This window comes from Hyperolius riggenbachi, chromosome 5 (assembly GCF_040937935.1).
Source record: "Hyperolius riggenbachi isolate aHypRig1 chromosome 5, aHypRig1.pri, whole genome shotgun sequence".
NCBI lineage: Eukaryota > Metazoa > Chordata > Amphibia > Anura > Hyperoliidae > Hyperolius > Hyperolius riggenbachi.
This window is the reverse complement of record NC_090650.1, coordinates 308,189,774-308,217,124: the sequence shown is the minus strand read 5'-3', so window position 1 is coordinate 308,217,124 and position 27,351 is coordinate 308,189,774. Positions and strand designations below refer to the sequence as shown.

At 44.8% G+C, this 27,351-nt stretch overlaps 1 protein-coding gene across 1 annotated transcript in view; it reads left to right on the top strand.

Moving 5' to 3' along the window:
• The window catches only part of TWSG1 (twisted gastrulation BMP signaling modulator 1), a 113,655-nt gene that overhangs the window by 13,946 nt on the left and 72,358 nt on the right, over positions 1-27,351 (top strand). Inside the window, exon 2 of the mRNA XM_068237174.1 lies at positions 3,126-3,274. Within this exon, the coding sequence (XP_068093275.1) occupies positions 3,158-3,274 (117 nt within the window). The 5' untranslated portion in view covers positions 3,126-3,157. The remainder of the gene's footprint in view (positions 1-3,125; positions 3,275-27,351) is intronic.

Genomic DNA, 27,351 nt, shown 5'->3' with positions numbered 1-27,351 from the left:
CGCCAAAACCTGACCTTGCCCCAGGCGCAACTTGGTCTTGATCCGTCCCTGCTCTGGTGTGACCCACCCCATTGAGATACATTGACCAAGCGTATCCGCAGCCGCAAGCGGCTGCAGAAACGCTCAAAAAGCCGCTCAATGTGCACCAGCCCTATGTGAGAACTGAGTTCATATGGTCAGTACTTGCATCTATTAATGGTTATCAGGCAGCTTTATCTACCTCATAACGTTACTTCCATGGGATGCAAAATATTCTACACCCCACGCAACCAAAAACACAGGTATGTGACTAGCTTTTTGTTCCTAATTATTTGTCTCACATGAATATGTGGACAGGCCGGGCAGTTTATGTACTACTTGCAGTAATGTGGGAACTAACATGCCAGTGCTTCACCATATTCAAAACTGCCATTAACCATCCATGTGAACTGAGCCTGAAGGCTCATACACACATCAGACCATGGTCTTTGGAAAATGAAAGATCACAGACCAGTTTTACCCCCTTCCATGTAGTATGAGAGCCATACCTACACAGTCTATTCTATGGAGCTGAACTCCCCATCAGAAAAAAAACTTTGCAAGATGCTGCACACACAGATGCTGTACAGACACAAAAGATCAGTAGCTGCAAAAGATCTGTTCCTGCCAAAAATCCAACCCTGCAAATTGCAATGATAGTCTATGAGATCTGCAGATCATCATACACACATGATTTAACTGACAGATCTGCAGATCTGAAAATCCAACCTGGTGGATCTGATCTGCAGATGAATGTCAGTTAAATCATGTGTGTACAATGATCTGCAGTTCTCATAGACTATCATTGCAATTTGCAGGGTTGGATTTTTGGCAGGAACAGATCTTTTGCAGCTACAGATCTTTTGTGTCTGTACAGCATCTGTGTGTGCAGCATCTTGCAAAGTTTTTTTTCTGATGGGGAGTTCAGCTCCATAGAATAGACTGTGTAGAGTATGGCTCTCATACTACATGGAAGGGGGTAAAACAGATCTGTGATCTTTCATTTTCAAAAGACTATGGTCTGATGTGTGTATGAGCCTTAAGGTGGGAAATATTACACTTGTGGTTGCATAATCATGCATCAACTCAGAATGATTTGCATCTCATTTACCATCCCTACTCATCATGCATGCAGAATTTGCATACTCCTGTAGCAACGTAATTCTTTGCATTTCTTTGACCATCCCTAATGAAGAGGGCTTGGAATAGTGCACCTCCATGATTAACTTGTTCAGTCTATGCGATTTCGCTTATTTTTAAGCGCTGGCAGTTTTAAAAATCACCTTAACGCCCCATTCACACTATAAACCGCACAACGGTCATGGTTATCGCTACCGGTTTGCGCGGGTGATTTTACTGTGATCACTGCTCACACTTCCATGATTTAGAGCGATCGCGGTCAATGCTTTATAAGCACTGTACCAGGATCGCTCCAGAATCACGGCAAAATGCTGCATGTAACGAGTTTTGTGATTGATGCTAATTGCAAAATGCCCGTGATTGGCGCAAATCGTGTCAGTGAGATCATTGCCATAGGGTAAAAAGCACTAGCACTTTGGCGATTAGCGGGAATCACCAGCTAATCACCGTAGTATGAACGGGCCCTAAAAGCGCTTGCACAATATTAGCTTATGTGAGTGTTCTCACATAAGCGATGAGCTTCCTATCCAATCGCAAACGCGGCTCCTGCACCATTTCCAGAGTATTTGCGATTCAATAGAAAGTATAGCAAAATCGCTAAGCGCTTAAAAAAGTGCTTTGAAAAGCGATTTGCTGAGCGATTTGCTGAGCACTTTAATGAATAAATACGTTGTATTTATTAGTTTCCAGGTCAGAGTTCACAAAAGCGCTTTTTTAAAGCGAAAATCGATCTGAAATTGCTAACAAAATCGTACATAACCTCATTCGGCGATTGCGCTGGCAATTTATAATGTGAACAAGGCCTAAAGCTAAGTACACACTTGAGATAAGTCTTTGGAAAAGGAAAGATCAGTCCAATTTTACCCCCTTCCATGTAGTATGAGAGCATCCACACCTAGCTGCCTCCTCTATGTAGTGCCAGTGGATTTGCACATTGTGTACCTGCTAGGCTCAGGTGCCTTTCTCCATGCTTTGCTCTCTTGGCTCCTTATGCTGGCTGACGCCTCGCAGAAATTGCAAATTCGCTTATTTGGCCTGACGAAGGGCATATTCAGCCTGAAACGGACTAGTGTCGTTGCCAATTCAACCATTATGCCAATTCTACTAATATGGTCCTTTTTTCTGCCAGCCAAACAATTTGGATAAGCCTTTATTGAGCCTCTTTATTCAATTTACATGGATTTTTCATGTCAAGTTGTGTATTTTGTATCAATAAAGTTTTTGTACTGTCTTTGAGACACTGCATTTTTGCGCATTTTTTTTATATATTACATAAACTCCAGTACTTATTGCAACATAGATTATATGGGTATAGTGGAACACCCACTACATGGACTGTACCTTTTTTGCCTTTAAGTTTTAAAGGACAGTACCCACAATACATATTAACAAGTATGAGAGCATACATACAGTCTATTCTATTGAGCTGAACTTCCCATCATATAAAAATCTTTGCAAGATTCTGTACACAAATATGCAGTACACATGCAAAAGATCAGTTCCTGCTAAAGATCAGTTCCTGCAAAATGCATTTATAGTCTATGATATCTGCAGATCTCATACACACTTAAGGCCCGTACACACGCCGGACTGGAGGCAACGACGGGTCCATCGTCACCTCCCGCTGGGTGGGCGTTCCAACGACAGTCTGGCGTGTGTACGCGCTGTCGGCGGACTGATACGGCTGTTTCTGAGTGATCCGCCGGGCGGATCACTCAGAAACAGCCGTATCAGTCCGCCGACAGTCCGCTTTTTCTTCTTTTACAGTTGTGATTATATTTTAATGTTATACAAACATAAATGTTTACCTGGGTGGGTCATTATAACCATCTTCAGTTCAGTGGATCATAGTGGAATATGAAAGTGCTGATTGTCATATTTTGAATTTACAAACCTCTGATTTTCTCCAGCTGAGTTGACTATTATAGTTCTGTGCTAATTCATAGAATGATCTGCTTTATTTTCAGCATTTCCTGGAAGACATCTGTAGTGACAAAGCATGAAGGTCTCCCTGTTTCCCATCCTTGGCTTGGCATTTGTCTGTAGCATGTTTATGCCGATACAGTGCTGCAATGAAGCTCTATGTGCAAGTGTGGTCAGCAAATGCCTACTACAGGTAAGGTAAAAACTCCATTCTGTTTAGTGGGTGTGAGAGAGATTCTCTCAATTCTTACTGCAGAGCACGACAGCCACACAGCTGCTAATTTACCCGTAATTCACTTTCAACAGCCCTCACTTCAATATGACATAGGTGTTAACTTTTCACTACCAGGTATCCAATTAGGCAAGTTGTGAAAGATTTTAGACAGCTTAACAGTGGTGTAATACAGGGCTGTGGAGTCGGAGTAAATTTGGGTACCCGGAGTCGGTGATTTCATAAACTGAGAAGTCGGAGTCAGGAGTCGGATGATTTTTGTACAAAATCCACAGCCCTGGTAAGTATTAGACAAAGGAGTCGGAGCCATTTTGGGCACCCGGAGTCGGAGTATTTTTGTACCGACTCCACAGCCCTGGTGTAATAGCTTTTCAATAACACTTCACTAGTCTACCTCAGTACTAGGGATGGTCAATAAGATACAAATTGTTCTGAGTTGATGCAAGATTACGCAAATTTTGTATGCTCTGTGTAATAGCAGAGAGTGCTGCTAAGCTAGTAAGGCGGCCTATTGTGCAGTATACTACCAGAAACAACAAATAACATTTGTAAAGCGCTTTTCTCCCGTGGGACTCAAAGCGCATAAGCATGGCTCCGACCATTGTGGTACAGAGGAAGAATTTTATAAATCTGGAAATGCCAGGCTAAACAGGTGGCTTTTCAGTCTGGATTTGAATAGCTCCAGGGATGGTGCTGTCTTTACTGGGTGTGGTAGGGAGTTCCAAAGAGTAGGGGCAGCATGACAGAAGGCTCTATCTCCAGATTTTTTGAGGTGCACTCTAGGAGTGACCAAGTTTATAGAACTTGCTGATCTGAGGTTGTGAGAGGCGTGGCCATGACCGGATGAGGGCGGAGCTAACTGTAATTTGACGTGAACCCGGGTGAGAGTGATATGGAGGCTGCCATATTTATTTCCTTTTAAACAATACTAGTTGCCCTGCTAATCTATTTGGCTGCAGTAGTGAACTGAATCACACCAGAAACAAGCATGCTTGTTCAGGGTCTGTGGTTGAAAGAATTAGAGGCAGAGGACCAGCACGGCAGCCAGGCAACTGGTATTGCTTAAAAGGAGATAAATATGGCAGCCTCAATATTATTCTCACCTCGGGTTCCCTTTAAAAGTGCAATGCAAAGACAGTGGGCCCAAGTTTTGGTGACCCTTTCCCCAGAAAATTCACATAATTGTGCAGGTTTTCTCAAGAAAATACACGTAATGTGTGCAGATTTGCCCAGAGAATACGTTCAATCATGTCGGCAGATTTGCCCAGAAAATACATGCAATCATGTCTGCAGATTTGCCCAGAGAATACGTTCAATCATGTCTGCAGATTTGCCCAGAAAATACATGCAATCATGTCTGCAGATTTGCCCAGAGAATACGTTCAATCATGTCTGCAGATTTGCCCAGAGAATACGTTCAATCATGTCTGCAGATTTGCCCAGAGAATACGTTCAATCATGTCTGCAGATTTGCCCAGAGAATACGTTCAATCATGTCTGCAGATTTGCCCAGAAAATACATGCAATCATGTCGGCAGATTTGCCCAGAAAATACATGCAATCATGTCGGCAGATTTGCCCAGAAAATACATGCAATCATGTCGGCAGATTTGCCCAGAAAATACATGCAATCATGTCGGCAGATTTGCCCAGAGAATACGTTCAATCATGTCGGCAGATTTGCCCAGAAAATACATGCAATCATGTCTGCAGATTTGCCCAGAGAATACGTTCAATCATGTCTGCAGATTTGCCCAGAGAATACGTTCAATCATGTCGGCAGATTTGCCCAGAAAATACATGCAATCATGTCGGCAGATTTGCCCAGAAAATACATGCAATCATGTCGGCAGATTTGACCAGAAAATACATGCAATCGTGTGGCAGACCTGTCCACAAAACACTTCAATCGTCAATAGTTGCCCCCAGTATAGCTAGTATAGTTGCCCCTTGTATAGCTAGTATATTTGCCCCCTGTATAGCTAGTATATTTGCCCCCTGTATAGCTGCCCCCAGTATAGCTAGTATAGCTGCCCCCAGTATAGCTAGTATAGCTGCCCCCAGTATAGCTAGTATAGCTGCCCCCAGTATAGCTAGTATAGCTGCCCCCAGTATAGCTAGTATAGCTGCCCCCAGTATAGCTAGTATAGCTGCCCCCAGTATAGCTAGTATAGCTGCCCCCAGTATAGCTAGTATAGCTGCCCCCAGTATAGCTGCCCCCAGTATAGCTGCCCCCAGTATAGCTAGTATAGCTGCCCCCCAGTATAGCTGCCCCCAGTATAGCTAGTATAGCTGCCCCCAGTATAGCTAGTATAGCTGCCCCCAGTATAGCTAGTATAGCTGCCCCCAGTATAGCTAGTATAGCTGCCCCCAGTATAGCTAGTATAGCTGCCCCCAGTATAGCTAGTATAGCTGCCCCCAGTATAGCTAGTATAGCTGCCCCCAGTATAGCTAGTATAGTTGCCCCCAGTATAGCTAGTATAGCTGCCCCCAGTATAGCTGCCCCCAGTATAGCTAGTTTAGTTGCCCCCAGTATAGCTGGCCCCCAGTATAGCTGCCCCCAGTATAGCTAGTTTAGTTGCCCCCAGTATAGCTAGTTTAGTTGCCCCCAGTATAGCTGCCCCCAGTATAGCTAGTTTAGTTGCCCCCAGTATAGCTAGTATAGCTGCCCCAAGTATAGTTGCCCCCAGTATAGCTAGTTTAGTTGCCCCCAGTATAGCTAGTTTAGTTGCCCCCAGTATAGCCAGTACAGTTGCCCCCAGAATAGCTAGTATAATTGCCCCCAGAATAGCTAGTATAATTGCCCCCAGTATAGCTAGTTTAGTTGCCCCCATTGTGAGTAAAGCCTGGAAGGAGGGGTGGCGGGGAGGGGGGCCGGACCCCCCACCTCCCTCACCTGGGTCCCCCTCCTTCTGGCGCTTCCCCCTCCTAATTAGCAGCAGCGGGCAGGAGCGGCGAAGAAGACTCACTCACCTGCTCCTGGCGATACCGGCGGCGCATAACGTCATCCTCACGCGACGCTGGTCTCCGACTTCTCTGTTGCTCACTGTGCTTCCGCCAATCAGGAAGCACAGTGAGCGGTGGAGAAGGCGGAGACCAGCGTCACGTGACGATGACGCTATTTGCCATCGCCTGGAACGCAGGAAGGAGGTGAGTAAGTCCTCTTGCCCGCTGCTGCCCGCTGCTGCTAATTAGGAGGGGGAAGCGCCAGAAGGAGGGGACCCAGGTGAGGGAGGTGGGGGGTCCGGCCCCCCTCCCCGCCGCTTTCCCCGCCACCCCTCCTTTCCGTGCTGCTTCCCCCTCCTGTCCTGCACAGGCCTCTGTGGGAGGCCTTGATGACACCCCCTGGGGCGCCCGACACCCGGTGCGGGGCGCCCCCTGCCGCCCTATGGTAGGGACGCTACTGAGGACAGGTATAGCTGTGTGTCATCGGCGTAGCAGTGGTACGTCAGGCCATGACGTAGGATAAGTGTACCGAGTGGCAACATGTAGATTGCAAACAGCAGAGGGGATAGGATTGATCCTTGTGGCACTCCGAATTGTAGAGGTACAGGTTTGGACATTATAGGACCTAGGGATACTCTCTGTGTTCTGTCAGTCAGGAATGATCTGAACCACTGGAGGACTGATCCACTGCTGTCACAGTACCTGCAGTCTGTTAAGCAGGATTTCATGGTCAACTGTATCAAAAGCCGCTGAGAGATCCAACAGGATTAGGATGGAGCATTCCCCTCTGTCCCTTGCCATGAGCAGATCGTTGCAGACTTGGATGAGGGCTGTTTCACAGCTGTGGTGTTTCTTAAAGCCAGATTGTAGAGGGTCCAGGATGTTGTTTACTGACAGCCTGGTTTCAAGTTGCAGATAGACAGCCTTTTCAATAACTTTACCTAAGAAGGGGAGGTTGGAGACAGGTCTGTAGCTGCTCATAGCATCTGGATCCATGGAAGGTTTTTTAAGAAGGGGCTTGATGATTCCTTCTTTTAGAGAGGTAGGAAACCTCCCTGCTTGCAGTGAGCAATTTACTATTTTGTGAAATGCTGGACCAAGCAGGTCAGGGCATTTCAGCATATGTTTAGTTGGTCCAGGGTCCAGGTCGCAGGTTGTCTGGCGGAAGCGACGGAGGATGTCTGAGATCTCTTCCTCACTAATACTTTTGAAGTCAGTCCAGGGTGTTAGGTTGTTTTTGCAACTATTTCCAGGAGTTGAATAAGTCTTAGGTGCTGTGGACTGAATGAGAGACTGAATAGAGAATACTTTGTCAGCAAAGTAGCAAGCAAATTTCTCGCATAGCTCCTTTGAGGGAGTTATAGTAGGTTTTAGACAGGATGGGTTACATAGTCTATCAACTGTGCGAAATAGTTGGGCTGGCCTGTTGGCGGCCTTTGCGATCTCCTGTGATAGGTAGGAGGATTTTTTCTTGGTGATCGCATTTTGGTAGCTTTCCAGGTGAGAGACAAGGGTGTGTTTATCTTTTGAATTCTGAGATTTTCGCCACTTCCTTTCTAGTCTGCGCACTTCTTTCTTTAGGTCCTTTAGTGAGCTGTCAAACCACCGTGCATGGTGAAGTGGTGTAGACCGTTTAATGCGAACTGGAGCAAGGGCATCATAGGCAGATGACACTGCATGGTTGTACATCAGGACCATGGAGTCTGGGTCTGCGTAATGATTGGTTAATGCGTCGAAGTTGAGGGTATTCTGAGCGTGCTGGGGTGAGACATCTTTCAGTAAACGGTATTTTATGAGTTCTTTCCCTCTGTGTTTTATCGCTGGTGCTGTCAGAGAGAAGTGGATGGTGTGGTGGTCTGACCATACTACTGGGTTTATATCCATGTGTGATATTAAAAGTCCGGAATGAAATATAAGATCCAGGGTGTGCCCTTTCTTGTGGGTGGGGAGGTTGACAGCCTGAGAGAGATCCAGTTCACTCATTATGAGAAGTAGTTCACTTCCTAGGTGGGAGTCGTGATCATCCACCCATGCATTGAAGTCTCCCAGGATGATCCATCTAGGGTGTTCCACTGTTAGGCAGGATAAGAGATAAGATACGGTACACGGAAGCCCGCTACAAGGTCACTTTATGCAGTTGGGCTTAATTAGTCATGTGTGTGTGTGTGTGTGTGTGTGTGTGTGTGTGTGTGTGTGTGTGTGTGTCTCTGTTACTTGTTACATAAGGATGTAGTTGCCTGTCCTGTCATGCCAGACACTGGGCCTTATACATGAAAGTGGAGATGTTGTCTGTTGCTGTCAATTTCTAACTTGTAGATTGAAAAGCAGGGACGTTGCTAGTCCCAAAGATCAGTGGCACTTCCCCCTGATCTATCTTGGGGTGCCCTGAATGTCCCCCAGGCAGTCAGATGTGGTGCTTCAATGGCGGGCATGCTGGGAGCTGTGGTGCATCAATCGGGGGACTCTGTGGTGCATACTGGGTGCTGTGGTGCTATGCTGAGAGCTGTGATGCATTTATGGGGGCATGCAGGGAGTTGTGGTGCCTCAATGGGAGGTCCATGGGAGCATGGGAGGGGTCAACTAGAAGGTCAGGTATTGCTATGGGGGAACTGCCAGATAACCTGGCGACAGGCCAGCCAGACCAGTTAGCACAGAAGCCAGGTAACTGTGCCTAGTTATGTTTAAGTGACTGCCTATTTATGTGATATGCTGCATTTAAGTTTTTGTTTGTTTGTTTGTTGTATTTTTTTTGTGGGGGGGGGGGGGGGGGGAGGGGGGGTGTATTAATGGAGAAGGAACTTCGTCCAACATTTTGTTGGGCAGGCCTACTGAGACCGCTGTTAAGTTCATGTAAATGTGTGGCCACACCCATTTTCCGTGTGTAGTGCCCAAAAGTGCCCCGGATCCCTTAGGATTCTAGCAACGCCCTTGTTGAAAAGAAAGTCCTGTTGCTAGGACGGGCCGGTTTATAAAGAAGTGACAATCTAACAGAACTGGTTGGAAAATCAGATTGCCCCTTTTTACAAAAACTGACATACCTATAAAGGTGCCATTAACGGTACAATTTTTTTCACCAAATGCGATCTTTCGATGTGATTTTTACAATCGAATTGTATAGAAAATGTACCGTTTATGAAGGCAATCCATAAGGAAAGATTCTTTGCTTGATTGCTAAATAGGATAAAATCGATCTGAAAGTTTGGTTTTTGTGATCAAATTTGAAGAACTGTTCAGTAAATGTGAACAATCCACAATTGCCTTCCAATTAGTTACGATCATTCAAATTGCATCGAAAGGTCGCATTTAGTAAAATATTGTAACGTTAATGGGCACCTTAAAGAAGCACTGGCAAATGATGCTTTGACAATCTACCATAATCTAAGGCTGCCATGACACTGGATTGCAATAGAGGAAAAAGTTGCATTGTGCATTAGTCATGGGGGCGACGCATACAGTGAAGAGTATATTTCCCAGAACGTCTTTCAGGACAGCACCCCCTCTTGAGACTTGTCTCTCTTCCCTCATAGTGGACAGGAAGCTAAAAGATAAAAAAAAATTTGCATAGCGGATATGCAGGCAGCATAAATACCCCCAGCTCACCTAGAGCCCTCAGTTGTTTTTTTCTGTCCCGGACGGGACGCTTGGCGGAGCCTCCGCAGGTGCCATCTTTGTCAGGCGGCAGGGGCAGCGTGGTTGCGGACTGCAAACAGAGCTGGTCATGGGAGCCAGCATGCAGTTCGCACAGCGTGGAGGAGGCTTCTCCAGATCTGGCAGCTTCTATATACGCGCATGGGCGCGCAAAGGAAAAATTCCGGCCGGATACCGGAAGTGCGTCACGCGCTGCGTCCCGCGTGACCAGAAGTGGGAAGCGCCGTTTGGCAGTGGCAATTCGGTGCACCTGGACCTACCCCACACTAATCAGGTAATCAGCCAACACTATTTTAATGTTAGCAGTGCATGTTCCCACCTCTCTGGCAACATGGAGGACGCTGCAGGCCCCGCTCCGCTGCAATCTGCCGAGCCTGGCACTGAACCCTCTCTGGTAAGCGGCACAGGGGTGCTCAAATACCTGGGGAATATGTTTAAGTGTGGGGTATGATAAGATGTATGGGATAGGCACTAATTTAGGCCATATTATCCTTTTTTTACAGCCTAAAAAGGACAAATCAAGCTCCCAGCATCACTCATCTGCTTCTACATCTTCTAAGGGAGAAAGAAAATGTCCATTATGCAATACAAAAATTTCCTCTTCTTCAACCAGGAAATTATGTCACCATTGCACTGATAAGATTGTGAAAACTGAATCCCCTGTGATATTTAAGGATTTAATGGGATGGATGAGATCAGAAATGACCACAGCTATTAAGGAAATTAAAGATTCTGCAATAGCATCATCATCATCCACTCCGGCTTTGGAAACTCAGCAAGTAGTACAACCGGAGGATCCCATTCCACCACCTGAGTCCCCTCCAGCAGCTTTAGTTCCCACACCAGCTTCTAGAAAGAGAAGGGCTGAGGAATCAGTTGGGTCTGAGCTATCTGAGGGAGAATTAGAAATTTCATCCTTTGAGGACATTTCGGAAGATGAAGGGGGGGAAAAGTCGGGGAAAAATCAGAAGTTTGCTTTTTCTCCCGATCTTATTAATGATTTATTATCTGCCATGCACAGTACTATGGGTATTGAGACAGAAAGGAAATCTCTATCCCAGTTGGATCAAATGTATGAGGGGTTATCTGATCCTCATTCCTCTTTTATCCCGGTCCACTCTTCTCTCAAAAATATGATAAGAAAGGAGTGGGATAATCCCGAGAAACGGGCTTTTTGGCCAAGGACCCTTAACAGGCGGTACCCTTTTTCCGTTGAGGATCAGAAATTCTGGGGTCCCTCTTCTAAGCTTGATCCAGCTTTATCAAAGATTTCGAGAAAAACAGACTTACTTTTTGAGGATTACGGGCACCTTAGGGACCCGATAGACAAAAAAACCGATAACCTTCTAAGGAGAGCTTGGGAGTCATCCTCCCTTACATTTAAACCTGCCATCGCTTCCACGGCAGTGGGTAGATCCCTAAAGACCTGGTTGACGGAGACCCAACATAAAATTGCCACGGGGGTATCTAGAGAGGAAATCTTAACGGATTTCCCTAAAATGTTTAATGCCACAGATTATATGACTGATGCAGCAGATGACACAGTGAAGCTTACTGCCAGGACTACTGCCTTAGTCAATTCAGCTAGGCGTGGAGTGTGGGTTAAAACTTGGAAGGGGGATAATTCCTCCAAAGCCAAACTATGTGGAATACCCTGTGAGGGAGAGTTGTTGTTCGGGTCTAAACTTGATGAGACCTTAGAGAGAACAGCTGACGTTAAGAAGAATTTTCCTGTTAGGAAGAGAACGTTTTAGTCTAAACGTTCCTTTCGTGCTAACACAAGGCCAGAGTCGGATAATAAAACCACCACAAAGAAAAGATGGGCCCCCTATAGAGTACAGAAGGGAAAATCAAACTTTTTCCCTCGTCCTTCAACCCAGTCTAATAAACAATGACGCCAGCATCCCGGTGGGGGGAAGGATTACCCACTTTTACGAGACATGGCAGGAAACATTTCAAAATCAGTGGCTATTAAAGATAATTTTAGAGGGGTACAGCATAGAATTCATACAGGCACCACCTCAAAGGTTTTTCGTATGTCCAACTCCAAGGGACATTGTTCAGGGACTGGCACTTCAAAGAGAAATATCCTCTCTACTACAAAAAAGAGTAATCAGGGAGGTTCCAAAATGTCAACAGGAGTTAGGTTTTTACTCCCCAGTATTCCTGGTAAAAAAGCCTCAGGGAGATTTTCGATTTATCCTGAATCTAAAGGAACTGAACAAGTCGATAAAATACAGAAGATTTCGAATGGACAATATTTACTCAGTGATAACTCTCTTACAGAAAGACTGCTTCCTAGCATCTCTGGACTTAAGGGATGCATACCTGCATGTTCCAATTCATCTGAGATCACAACAATTCCTCAGGTTCGCAGTGCAGCTGGAGGGAAAGGTAAGACATTTCCAGTTTAATGCTCTACCTTTCGGCATCTCTTCTGCTCCTTGGCTCTTCACAAAAATTTTGTCAGAAGTATTAGCGGTAATCAGGGGCAGGTCCATATCGGTTCTTAGTTACCTGGATGATTTGTTGATTTGGGGACAATCTAAAGACTCAGTGTTGTTGCAGATAGAATCTACTATTTCGTTTTTGCAATCCTTGGGATGGCTTATTAACTGGTCTAAGTTCTCCCTAAATCCTTCTCAGGTCATGGAATTTTTAGGCTTCAATATTTCTACTACTAGTGAAAAGATTTTGTTGCCAGACAGAAAGATTTCTGCAATACTTAATGCTGTTTCTTCTTTCCAGCAGGCCCATTACATCTCCCTCAGAAGGGCAATGGCAATTCTGGGACTTCTAACTTCTGCCTTCCCGGCCATTCAATGGGGTCAGTTCCATGCCAGAACTTTGCAAATTTGGATCCTAAAGGAATGGAACAGGGATGTGAAACTCCTGGACAAGAAAGTATTCATTCCCTACAGCATAAAGGTCTCACTCATGTGGTGGAAAGATCTCACACATCTGTCAGGTCGGCTGTGGCATTATCCATCTCAATCGGTGATAACAACAGATGCCAGTCTGTGGGGTTGGGGAGCTCACATGGATGGTCGTCCAGCTCAAGGACAGTGGTCCAACAAAATGAGCCAGGTCATCAAACAGCAGGGAACTTCAGGCAGTATGGTTGGCACTACAAAATTTCAGCCAAGATATAACCCAGAGTCATGTACTGATAAGAACCGACAACAGCAGTGTGGTAGCTTACCTAAATCGTCAGGGGGGGACAAGAAGTTCGTTACTGTGGTCCCAAACCAGACGAATCCTGAATTGGGCGGAAAGGAATCTGGGATCTATAAAAGCCAGACACTTGAAGGGTACAGCCAACCAGTTGGCAGACTTCCTAAGCAGGTCCCCTCTGAAGCAGGACGATTGGGCCCTAAATCCGGCAGTTTTTCAGGAGATCAAGGATCAGTGGGGATCCCCCGAAGTGGACTTATTTGCAAACAAGGAAAATACCAAGTGTCAGAAATTCTGCTCCCTGTGTCCCCTAGACAGACCTTGGGCAGTGGATGCCTTCTCACTAAATTGGGGAGCAGGTCTGATGTACAGCTTTCCCCCAATATCTCTCATCCCAGTTCTGAACAAGATCAGGCAGGATCAAGCTCATATGATTCTGATAGCCCCGTTTTGGCCGAAGAGGCCATGGTTCACGTTATTACAGGAATTGGCAGTATGTCAGCCAATTATTCTTCCGAATCGGCAGGATCTATTACAGCAGGGCATAGCCTTTTATCCGAACCTACAACTTCTTCACCTTACGGCATGGAAGCTGAGTGGAAAATCTTGAAAGCAAAGGGGTTCTCAGATAAGTTATCAGAGACCCTAATATAATGTCTTAAAAAACTAACAAGGAATATTTATAATAAGACATGGTCAGTGTATTCAGATTGGTGTAAAGAGAGATCCCTGGATATATCTTTATCTACCTCAGTTCTTGAATTTCTTCAACAGGGACTACAAAAGGGATTAAGTGTTAGTACCTTGAAGGTTCAGACATCTGCAATCAGTGTTTTTCTTGAAAGAAAACTGGCGGCAGAAGAATACTTTATTAGATTTTTTCAGGCTCTAAAGAGAATTCGACCAGTAGTTCGATCCAGAATTCCTTCATGGGACTTAAATACAGTTCTTCAAGCTATGTGTACAGCTCCATTCGAGCCATTGAAGGAGATTTCAGATAAATTTCTTTCTTTAAAAACCGCCTTTCTGCTGGCAATCACTTCAGCAAGAAGGGTTGGGGAACTTCAGGCTTTATCGATTCAGGAACCATACTGTATTATTTCAGATGATAGGATTACATTAAGGATAGACAGCGCCTTCCTTCCTAAGGTAGTATCTAAATTCCACAGAACCCAGGAAATATTTCTACCTTCCTTTTGCGCAAATCCATCCAATGAGAAGGAAAAACGTCTGCATTGTCTAGATGTAAGAAGATGTATCATTCATTATCTCGAAAGGACTAAGGAATGGAGAAGGTCGGATTCGATGTTCGTATTGTTTGGGGGAGTGTCTAGAGGGAAGCAGGCCTCCAAAGCTACATTGGCCAGATGGATTAGAGAAGCCATTACTACTTCATACCGATCTCAGGGGAAACTGCTTACTACTTCAATCAAAGCTCATTCGACAAGGGGTATCTCTACATCCTGGGCAGAGAGGGCTGGTGCATCCATCGAACAGATTTGCAAGGCGGCCACCTGGTCCAGTCAGAATACTTTTGTCAGGCACTACAGGCTAAATGTCCTATCCAGTGCAGACTTGATTTTTGGCAGAAAAGTTCTACAAGCAGTCGTCCCACCCTAAGATTTCATCTTGTTTATCTCTCAAGAGGGGGTGCTGTCCTGAAAGACGTTCTGGGAAAGACCACATTTACTTACGGTAAAGTCTTTTCCAGTAGTCTGAAGGACAGCACCCCTGCGACCCACCCAGTGTGGGAAATATTGAGGTAAATATACATATTATTTTTTTTTTTTGTTTTGTTATTTAAGCATACGTCCGTATAATCTTTTTTATTAACTGAGGGCTCTAGGTGAGCTGGGGGGTATTTATGCTGCCTGCATATCCGCTATGCAAATTTTTTTTTATCTGTTAGCTTCCTGTCCACTATGAGGGAAGAGAGACAAGTCTCAAGAGGGGGTGCTGTCCTTCAGACTACTGGAAAAGACTTTACCGTAAGTAAATGTGGTCTTTCATACAAAGTATGCTTCACTGCAATTGTTAGTTCTACCACCCTACGATGGGTTGATAATTGCATTGCGTTAGCAATGGGATTACATTGTCCGACACATTGCAACACTACTGTGTAGTAGTAGCCTAATGGGGCAAATTAGTGTTGAGACCTCTTGTTTAATTAAAAAAAATCCTTGCTTTCCTTCTAATACAGCCACAGATCAACATTTTTTTTTTCTATTGCACTTTGTTTAACCTCTTCCGGTCAGCAGTTAATGAGATATATGCCCTGTTTGTGTGCTGTTATTCCTGCCAGGGCCTGGATTTCACTTGCCACCGTTGCGCTGTCTGTTCCCTCTCGCCATTTGTGCCGCTGTCTGCGTCGCAGCACCTGCTCACTCTGCTATCACGCTGACAGCAGAGCTTCCGTGTATGCGGCAGGAGTCAATTTAATAGGCTACTGACCCAGTGTTTGCTGTGAGCCAATCACAGCAATCACATTGCGTAAAAGAGCACGGATGGCTCTGGTCTTAAAGGGGCCTGACCCAACCAGTCCGTAAGTGGTTAGAGTGAATTTAAACTATTGTAAACTGGAGAAGACATAAGTAGTTGCAAGAAGGTCTTAAGGCTCATACACACATCAGACCATAGTCTTTTGAAAATGAAAGATCACAGACCAATTTTACCCCCTTCCATGTAGTATGAGAGCCATACCTACACAGTCTATTCTATGGAGCTGAACTCCCCATCAGACATAAATCTTTGCAAGATGCTGCACACAAAGATGCTGTAGACACTCAAAAGATCAGTATCTACAAAAGATCTGTTCCTGCCAAAGATCCATTCCTGCAAATTGCATTCATAGTCTATGAGATCTGCAGATCATCATACACACCTTGTTTAACAGACATTCATCTGCAGATCAGATCCACCAGGATGGATTTTCAGATCTGCAGATGATTGTCTGATCTGCAGATGAATGTCAGTTAAACAAGGTGTGTATGATGATCTGCAGATCTCATAGACTATGAATGCAATTTGCAGGAATGGATTTTTGGCAGGAACAGATCTTTTGCAGATACTGATCTTTTGTGTCTGTACAGCATCTGTGTGTGCAGCATCTTGCAAAGCTTTCTGTCTGATGGGGAGTTCAGCTCCATAGAAAAGACTGTGTAGGTATGGCTCTCATACTACATAGAAGGGGGTAAAATTGGTCTGTGATATTTCATTTTCAAAAGACTATGGTCTGATGTGTGTATGTGGCCTTAGAGCATACCATGGAAATATCAGTGAATGAAAGTTAAAGTGACAATAATGAATATATAAAGACTATATAAGCATAGTCTTATAAGTAGACCAATTTTAATAATACGCTAATTTGGCTGAGTTAACACTGAAACTTATTTAATAAGAGAAAAAAAAATAAAAACAATCTGTAAAATATAATAAATGAAGAGAAGAAATAAAAATTAAAGGAGGTACTTTGGATTCCAATACCCCTCCCACCACCAGTCCATTCCACAGATCATATGGCGCATAATGCATATAAATAAGCACACCTAATGCATCGTGGTGCACCAGAAGTGCCTGATCAGTTGATAAACCGGCGCAAACTCAACAGTGCATTACCGTTGGAATTCTGCAGCGACAGTAATGAAAGTCAACGGGCGATGCATGAATGTAAAACTTGTTGGCGTGGAATGATGGGAATACGACAGGGAAACCTGGGAATCCCAATGGCGTACTTCCTGTCCAGCAGGGGCATGCGGGGGGCGGCGCTATGCATTCCCGGTCCCCTCGTTTTGAGCGTTGTCCCGCTTTCAAATTGAAGGCTTGGAAAGCGCTCGCACTGCCGAATCCGTATTGGGAATGCATGATCACGAGATCCGCTCTTCTTTGGAAGTAAGTGCTTAAAAATGGCCCTAAGCGTCTTTATGTTGTAAAAGCTGGCAGTGGAGACGTGACTGCTGCTGAAAATTATTTTCAAATGAACGCTACTCATTTGCATATTCTGAGTGCCTCTGGTCAATGCCACCCTTCTCTGCTAACCCCAAGGGGAAGGAGGTTGAGTGAAAGCTTGGTCATGGCTTCCCTCCCAAAAGGTGCTTGTCCTGTTTGCAGAGCCAAGTGTCGGGGCTTTCCCGCTGGTCAGTGAAGATGCTCAATGTGGTAAGAACCAATTTGGAAGCTTGGTAGGTAGAAAAGATGGAGCCAAGGCTTATTATTTCTAGTAAAGTAGCATTATATCTATCTCTATCTCTATCTCTATCTCTATCTCTATCTCTATCTCTATCTCTATCTCTATCTCTATCTCTATCTCTATCTCTATCTCTATCTCTATCTCTATCTCTATCTCTATCTCTATCTCTATCTCTATCTCTATCTCTATCTCTATCTCTATCTCTATCTCTATCTCTATCTCTATCTCTATCTCTATCTCTATCTCTATCTCTATCTCTATCTCTATCTCTATCTCTATCTCTATCTCTATCTCTATCTCTATCTCTATCTCTATCTCTCAAGAAGCCAATTACTGCTGACCATTCTGACAGTTTTCACTGCAGAAAACGTGTGCTCTTTCATTAGGATTGTCCATGTGTCTGGCAATAAACTCTGAACCTCACCTTATAAAATCAAAACTTTTAAAGTTATGAACTGTGAAACATGTTCTCTGTGTCTGACTGGTGCATATTTCTGAGTTTAACCTTGCCAAGAAAGCAGTCGATCACACAGCAATCATAATTTTATTATGTGATGAAAGCATGAACTGTATTTATGTTAGCAACTGCATGCTTGTGTTCTAGATAGAGATGCGGCAGAATGATGGCTGCCAGGCTAACCCTTGCTATACAGGATGTAGATTTAAGTAGTTGTTCCAGATACTAGTGAATGGTGATATATATTTTCATATGTACTTCTTTGCTTTTGTCACTATAGTGCATGTTTATCCTGTCTGGGTGTGGACTGAGCAGACCCAATTAAAATCTCTATTTTTATTATTTTTTCTATTTATGGGTATGTGTACAATTGCTGCTATTGATACATGTCTACAGTACATTTCATGTAATGTTGTTCATGAAAAGTTTTACAAAATATACAATGTGTGGATTTGATTTTGTTTTTGTGCTAAATGTCAAATATTTACAGCTATCGAGAGCAGGTCCATTACTTCCCAGGAACATGCTGTGCGTTGCGCTTCATAGGCTGACCTGTTCATTGCATTTGCTGGTATTCACCCTCATAGGTCTCCCCTACCATAGGATAGGGGAATAGATCCGAGGAGTTTGGACAGCTCACAGACTTGCTGCTTTCTCATGCTGGGTACACACTGAGTTTTTCTGGCCGATTTACTGTCAAATCGATTATTTCGAACATTTCCGATCTGATTTCCGAGCATTTTCCGATTGATCTTCTGTTGACGTGATCGGAAATCGATCGGAAAATACTCGGAAATCGAGCAGAAATCAGATCAGATGTTGGAAAAAATCGATCTGACTGTAAATCAGCCATAAAATCTCATAGTATGTACCTAGCATTATGCAAGCAGGATCTGACATAGGCACAGGAAGTCAGCTTTAAGAACCAAATTAGCTGAGTTATATAAAAATGTATTATGCGAAAATAGTTTCCTCAAAGGGAATGTTCAGGCTCGATTTAAAAAAAAAAAAAAAAAAAAAAATCTACTTCCTCCAGCCTGCACACATTCTGGACAACGTGGACTTGATTGACAGCGGCACTCACACAGGCGCAGTAGAGGACGGCCTCTGCAGCGCAGGGGACCGAGAGCCAGTGGCGTGGGACTTGGGACCTACCAGAAAAGTTCTAAGTACCGGTGCAGTGGTAGCTGTGCTTATCTCGCCACCTCCGGGCTCCAGTGATCTATCCATTACAGCTCACCACTTGCCCTACTGCCTGGTTCCTCTCCTATATGATCGAGATGGGTTGTAGTGGACGGGTGCACATTGTTGGAGCACGGAGGAGATGAAATGCATATGGATACAGCTGCTCCAATACTTTGCATTTACTGGAGCTTGGGAAGCCTAAGACAGGCGGCCACAAGACCATGGAAGCTATATGGGGGAGCGAGGGGGGGGGGGGGGGCGTACTGGATGCCAGGAAACTCCTTATGATAGAGGAAGGGGGGAGCCTACTAGACACCAGGTTAGCAGTATGGGAGATGGAGGGGGAACCATCAGTGAAGTTATATGGGAGAAAACGGAACCAATAGACACCAGGAAAACGATATATTGGAGAGAGGGGGAACCATTAGACACCAGGGAACTGTATAGGGGAGGGTGGCAGACCACTAGACACCAAGAAACTATATGGAGAAGGGATGGGGACCACTAGACACCAGGGAACAGTATAGGGGAGGACGTGGAGCATGCTGCAAGTAAAATTGTAATGTGGCAGGGAGCTGTCTTAGTGTCCCTTTTTCTTGGCTACAAAAGTTGGGAGGGATGTTTAAGGTAAGGTTAGGTGGTTACAATAGTTTACAGGCACCTCTTCTAGTCACTTTGCTAGTGTAAAATATTCAGATCACAAGTTTATTTGGACAGTCTGTTGAAATGGGGCATCTTTGAGAGAATTGCTAGATTTTACTGGAGGGTTCAGGAACCATACTGACTGGCCATTGGGTCAGATTGCTCATAGACATCTGCACTACTTTTTCACGGAGTCAGCTTCAAATTGACTTGCTCTGTTTTTCATGAATCTATTCATCTGTGTTAAATCCGAAGTGCATTCCTTGTTCCTGAAATGTATGATGGGATCCGTGACTTGTAAATGCAACATCTTTTTGTTTTTAAGAATGTGACGTTAGATGATCTCTTTTGAAATGCAGGGGATACTGAATAGTTTAAGTGTAGAGTCAGAGAAAGGAATGAGAGATATTTAGGTCTGAAAGTGGAACTGAAGGGGGGCATGTTCAATGTTAGCAACTGACAATTGCTCTAGGCAAGCTGCTTCTGCAGAAGAGAAAGTTATAAGTGTCTCGCCTCTATAATACAGATGTTTACAGTAAAGGGTTTAACAGACATAGTGGTGCCTGGTCTAGGCCTAGAGTTGTGAAGACGCCCAGGTTAATTCACCTAACTAGGCTCTGAACCACATCACATACACCCCCCGCTAACTTCTGATCACATTTTTCCAAAAGCGATGCGTCAGGACTTGTCTGTTTCATTTTCCTTTTTTTTTTTTTTTTTTTTTTTTTTTTTTTTGCGGAAACCTCAGCTTGTACCAACTATACGATGCAATTTATCACAATTTATTTATTTTATGCATCATTGTTTAGACAAATAGCTCCTGCTTATAAATACACTACCAATAAATTTATTTTGTGATGATTTTTTTTCCCCCCAATTATATATTTTATTTCACATAAGCATCTAAATGATAGCAAGGCTTCAAAATGCTATAGCACAAGTTCTACATTTTTGTACCCCTCCTATTGAGTGATGGGTTTCCCTATATCCCAGTTTTGCTACTTCATATGCATCTTGCATAAGGCGATGATCAAATCCCAGGCCTGGTGTTTGTACATTGCCACCACACATGATTCCACAAGCCAGATTACATCATTAAAGCTGTGTACAGATGCTGGATTAATCTTGGCCAGATCGTAAGATGAAACAAGGAGGGCACAGAGAGCCCAAACATGGCCGGTTTAAGCAACAATGGGGCCCCAGGGCAAAATAAACCTGGGGGGGGGGCCCAACAGATACCCCGGAGCAAAAATTGGCATTAAGGGACCTTTTTTGCAGCTGGTATAGTCAGGGTTTGAAGCCCCAATCGGTCAGAGCTCCACAATCTGGCTATCCCAGCCTGCATGGGGGACACAGGGTTAAAAAGTTTCAGGAGGGGGGACCCCACATAATTTAAAAAAAAAAAATCCCACACTCAACATAAAAAAAATTGAGAAAATAGGAAAAAAATGCCAGGGATCTTCATACAGCCATATTGCGGCTGTATAGCGATCCCTGGCCAAAGCGCTGCGGCTGCGTATGGACCCCCTGGAAACCCCGTCAGGAAACGTATTGCTCTTTGTTTTGATACATGTAAAATTACACTACCGTTAGGTACTAAAAGTGACATTTACCGCATTTAAAAGTATACTTTTTTCCTTTGAAACTTTAAAATCGATTTTCTCAAAAACTATAAGGTCTTTTTGAAAAATTGTTTTTTCCTCTTATTCCCAATGATCTCCTTAACATATACTGCTACTATACTAACATATAATTTAGGGTTTCTAGAATTGAAGGTGGATTTGCTATTAACCATTAAAGTCATCTGGTTTTTAAATGTGTATTTTTTTTTTTCATTTGAAACTTTAAAATCGATTTTTCTCAAAAACTATGTCGATTTGAGATTTTTTTTTTCCTCTTGTAGCCACTGGGGGCCCCTACAAGCCTCCTTTGCCTCTATGGTAGCGCCGGCCCTGAGCCCAATATGGTGTAGTATGTACAAGTAGTAGAGGAAGAGACGCTAGAGTAAATATAATATACTCACAAGTCAGGGTTATGTCTCAGGCATCCACGGATAATGTAGGTGGGGAGATTAGACCTGACCCCACTCAGGATTAAGAAGTCTCTCTCTGTAGATAGGAGAAAATGGGGAAAAAACGCCCCTCCATCAAGGGTGGACTTGTACAGTGTTATAGGTAGGTGCCAAAAGAATTAAAGTATCTAAAAAGTGTAAAAATAGAGGTGATGGTGGACTTACCTTTTCACAGCAGTCCCAAGATAATATTGATGTAATATCAATAAGGCAATTTATACACTCCAAAAGATCATGCAACGCGTTTTGCAGGATTGACCACGCTTCTTCAGGCAATAGGAATGGAACATATACAAACAGGTCTGTCATTCAGCCACAAGTGGCTCCCCTATGCAGTTCCCTGGTATCTAGTGGCCCCCTTTCCTCTTCTATACAGTTCCCTGGTGTCTAGTGGGCCTCTGCCTCCACCATGTGACTTCATAGTTTCAGCGCTTGGCCATATAGGCTTAGCACTCTCACAAGCCAAATGGTGCTCACAAGCCAAATATATTGCAAAGTAGAGAAACCACTTGTGGGCCAAATTTGATGGCACTGCAGGACAGATTCGGCCCATGGGCCAGAGTTTGACATATATGCTCTTCTAAACCTATCCGACAAGAGCTTGCCATGTGTTTCTTGTGGCTGTGCACTCGTAGTATATGAATGAAACTGGACTACTGGGCATGTATGTGTGTGTGAGTATGGTCCTCACTTGTGCAGTAGAACAAAGCTGCATTTCTTCCCCCACCCCCTCTGTGTACGGACGCTTTGTACTGTTTATGAACTGGCCTTACTCTGGCATGGCCAGTCTGGGTGCACTTCTACAGGTCTGGGAACAAGCTCAGAAGAGAAGGGTCCTGTGCAGTAACAGTTGGATGGGAGAGGATCTGAGGAGCCTCTGGGTCATCCAGAGTCTTCCCACTGGTTTTAGTATCCAAATCCATACCCCCTCCTTATTACAGATTTTAAAGATGGGCCGCAGGATAAACTGAATAAAATTACTCTTCCAGTAGCTTCAATTATTCCAATTACTCTGAAATATTAGTTTAGATTTGTGGAACCACCTCTAATTCTTCTCAGTGTTTTTACAGCTGATTTTAGCCTGTTTTAATTTTAGCATGCACGGTTGTTTTGCTTGGCACATTGTCTACATTAATATACATTTTCAGATTTCCAGAGGTGATTTGAATATTTATTTTATAGATTTTAAAAGCGCTGGCATGTTTTCTTTGTGCTTTACATAGAACATGGAGCTAATATCACTCCCTGTCCTTACCATACTCTAGGGCCAGTTAATTTAACCACTTGAGGACCACAGGCTTACACCCCCTAGTGAACAGGCCATTTTTTACAATTCAGGCCACTTTAGCTTTAACAGCCCGCTGCAGGACCAGACAACTCGTCACACAAATGAGTCTTGGCTCCTTTTCTTGCCACCAACAGAGCTTTCTGTTGGAGGCATCTGATTGCTGCTGTGGCTTTCTGTTGGAGGCATCTGATTGCTGCTGTGACCTTTTTTTCTTTTTTTATTGTTGTATATTTTACAATGAAAATGTGTTTGTTTGTTTTTTCACCTACCCTCCCTCCCAGAGAGTCAATCAGCGTGATCTTCTCTCATAGGCATCAGCCTATGAGAGCGATCAGTTTGTGAGGCTCTCCTGGAGACAGCTCGGTGACAGAGCTGTCCCTTGTACAGCGCTGCACTAGATCACAGCGCTGTACAAGTTGTTTTTGGCCGTTTTCGCCGTTGGTGGCTGGCAGGTTCAGTGGGCATGCGCAATCCCCGCTAATCTCCACCCCCTGGACTTGACGCTGATTGGCATTAGGCGGTCCTGGGGAGCCACCTTCCTGATGCCTATCGTTAGGTGGTCAGGAAGGGGTTAACAGCATGTTTATTGCTTGTGAAAAGAAACCAGCTCACCCATAAATAGCCTCAGAAATATGGCGTAGCATCCAGATAATTAGCTTGGAGGGAATGGAACTCTGAATTCTGCTCTGACAGCGGGAGTGGCGATCAAAAATGTCAGCAGAAGCTGATAGGGCTCTGTTCCCACTTGAGTGGAGAACAGACATTGTCCATTCTCCGCTCATTGCTACAGACGGTGAACAGTTCCTATTTAATAAATAGGAGCCATTCACACTTGTCACTCGGCAACGGATCCGTGGGATCCAATGAAGTAAGTGGACTGTGTAGTCCACGATAATTCCAGGGTGGGGGAAGCATTACCCCCCCCCCCCCCATAGGATAATCCTGTCCAGGCCGATGCGTTTACACCCATAGCCTATGGGGGTAACTCATCTACCCTGGTGGGGTACAGCTAGAGCATCGGAGCGGACATAACACTGTCCACTCCTGCTGATCTTGTGCAAGTGGGAACCAAGCCTAAAGGTTGCAAATAGTGTTTATCAAAATAAGGTGTAACTATATACAAGTGAAAAACCACAGTGAAGCCAGCCCTGAATAGAGACGAGAAACCAAACTACCTACCTACCTGACTACTAGAGATGGGCAATAAGATGCAAATAATTCTAGCTTACATGCAAATGTAAAAAATTGTATCCGGATTGGCACTGAGCTGATCCAGATAATCAAGACATGCATTTGATTGGTCCAATTGCATACAATTTTTCATGCACAGGAGTGCGGCCACGAGAACCTGTCTGACCAGCTCTTGTCTGATATGTTCCTGGGGTCTGTGCATGGCAACCGTGATCTCCAGGAAGATGTGGGAAGCCTCTGGAGGTATCTATTTTGTTTTGTTTTAACCCTGCATCTATAGGTGTTCTGTGTTTTCTCATCCAAATGCCATGTACGTGCATGTAAAGGCCTTTTAGTGCAAACCGGGACTGTGGAGTCAAGGGGTTGGAGCAATTTTGGGTACCTGGAGTCGGCGGTTTCATAAACTGAGGAGCTGGAGTCGGATGATTTTTGTACCGACTCCACAGCTGCGTTGCAAACTACTTCTGCCTGTCATGGACGTCTATAGGCGGTTTTGTTTCCTCATATTCCTGTGTAACTGTGCTCAGAGCCGGGACAAGGTCCTCCAGCACCCAAGGCTGAGACACCAAAGTGCGCCCCTCCATCCCTGCCACCCCAGCCGTCACACACTGATTGCTATTAGACTAAGAGGGCCACAGGGCCCACAACCTCCCCAACACCTTAATATCTAGTTATCTGGCTTGCAGTCACTGCTATGTATCCCCTTTTCTTATTTCTTTCTGCTTCAAACACAATTAGGAATGACAGCTAAATGAATTCTGCGCCCCCTCTTACACTGCGCCCTTAGGCTGGAGCCTCTCCAGCCTATGCCTCGGCCCAGCCCTGACTGTGCTTAGTACAAAGTTGTTGTTTTTTGTTTTGTTTTTTTTTGCCCAGATTTTTTCCTTATGTAGAATCATGCAAATATTACTGTAAAATCTATGCAGTTTGAAAATAGACCAGTCGAATGCTTTCACTGCAAGATTGATTTAAATAGTCCAATTTACAGTAATAAAGAATAGTCTTACAGTGGGGGTGGGGCGAATACACGCACACACGGCACGCACACACACACGCATACACACACACGCACGCACACACGTGTGTGTATATGTATAATTAGCATAATTCTGTGCCATAATAGTTCTCATGCACCTCTGACATACCTACTGGATAATGTGGACTTTGGTACATATAGATTGAGATAGGTTGTCTAGGCGCATGCTCTCTCCTGCGTAGCACCTGACTTGGGCACCACCATAGATTGCAGTCTATAGCAGCAAAGCAGGATGTTCAGCGTAATTCACGTGTCTGCGATAGGCGGACACTGATTTACTTCTTCCTCCGAGTTACTAAGACTCAGAGGGAGAATAGTATTTAACCGGTTCTGGATCGCCAATAACTATGCCGCACTTGTGGCTGCCTAAGCCAGATGCCCTTCAAATCCCCATTCACTTTTATAAAGGATGGAAAACCTGTAAAGATGAATTGACCTGCTGGTGGTGTCTAGTAAATTATATGCAGCTCAATACTGTGTGAACATCAAACTGAGTGCAGCCAAAAATGACATGGGCATTTAAATTTTATATTTTGTTTTACTTTTCCTTTCTGAACAAGACAGTTCAAGCATACCTGACAGACAGAATCAGTTAAAGGACAACTGTAGTGAGAGGAATATGAGGGAGGCTGCTATATTTACATCATTTTAAACAAAACCCGTTGCCTGGCAGCCCTGCTGATCTATTTGGCTGCAGTAGTGTCTTAACAACACCATAAACAAGCATGCTTGTTTAGGGTCTATGGCTAAAAGTATTGGAGGCAAAGGATAAGTAGGATAGCCAGGCAATTGGTATTGCTTAAAAGGAATTAAATATGATAGCCTCCATATCCTTCTCACTTCAGTTGTCCTTTAAAGTGTACCTGAAGTGACATGAGATAAACATAGGTACATTATAGTAGTAGACTTATTAAGAAATTGATTGAAGTCCCTTTCTGGTTTCCTGTACAGTAAACAAAACAAGACTATAGAGATGTATGCTTCTCAGGCAGCCATGGCTGCTGTTTACAAAGCGGTCTTAAAAATGAAGCCCTTAACCTGAAAATAAAATATGGGACTCGGTTCTGTTATTAATGTTTTATTTACCATTGGTACTCATACCTTTGATTGTCTCCCACGTTTATTTTTACTTAAAGGACCACTATCGCGAAAAAAAGAAGCCAGTTAAAATCTGACAGAACCGACAGGTTTTGGTCCAGTCCATCTCCTCATGGGTACTATGGGCGGAGGGACGCTGGAGCGGCGTATGCGTGCGGTCACATGGCAGGCAGGAGAGCTTTGTGAACAATGAAGCTGGCCGTCCAACGGGTGAGTTGATCTGGCAGGTGGATCGCTTTCCCTTTGGGTGCTGCCGCACACACACTTAATTATTTGCTGAGGCAGTTGTTGTCGGCCGCCTCAGCCCACTTTAATCAAGCATGTGTGTGCGGTCACGTGGCGGGCAGGAGAGCTTTGTGAACAATGCAGCTGGCTGTCCGTCGGGTGAGTTAATCCGGCAGGTGGATCGTTCGCCGGTTGGGTGCTGCTGCATACATGCTTGATTGCTGAGGCTGAGGCAATTGTTGTCGGCCGCCTCAGCCCACTTTAGTTAAGCGTGTGTGTGAGGCTTTAACCACTTGCCGACCGCACGCTTATACCGTGCTCCGGCAAAGTGGCAGCTGCAGGACCAGCGACGCAGTACTGCGTCGCCAGCTGCAGGCTGATTAATCAGGAAGCAGCCGCTCGCGCGAGCGGCTGCTTCCTGTCAAATCACGGCGGGGGGCTCCGTGAATAGCCTGCGGGCCGCCGATGGCGGCTCGCAGGCTAAATGTAAACACAAGCGGAAATAATCCGCTTTGTTTACATTGTACGGCGCTGCTGCGCAGCAGCGCCGTAAGGCAGATCGGCGTTCCCTGGCCAATCAGCGGCCGGGGATCGCCGCCATGTGACAGGGGACAGCCTGTCACTGGCTGCACAGGACGGATAGCGTCCTGTGCAGCCCCGATCACCGGGGGGACAGGTAGGAGAGGGAGGGGGGTGAATGTCGCCGCGGAGGGGGGCTTTGAGGTGCCCCCCCCCCGCTAGCCACACGCAGGCAGGAGAGATCGGACCCCCCCAGCACATCATCCCCCTAGTGGGGAAAAAAGGGGGGTGATCTGATCTCTCTGCCTGCACCCTGATCTGTGCTGGGGGCTGTAGAGTCCACCCAGCACAGATCACATAATTCACTGCTGG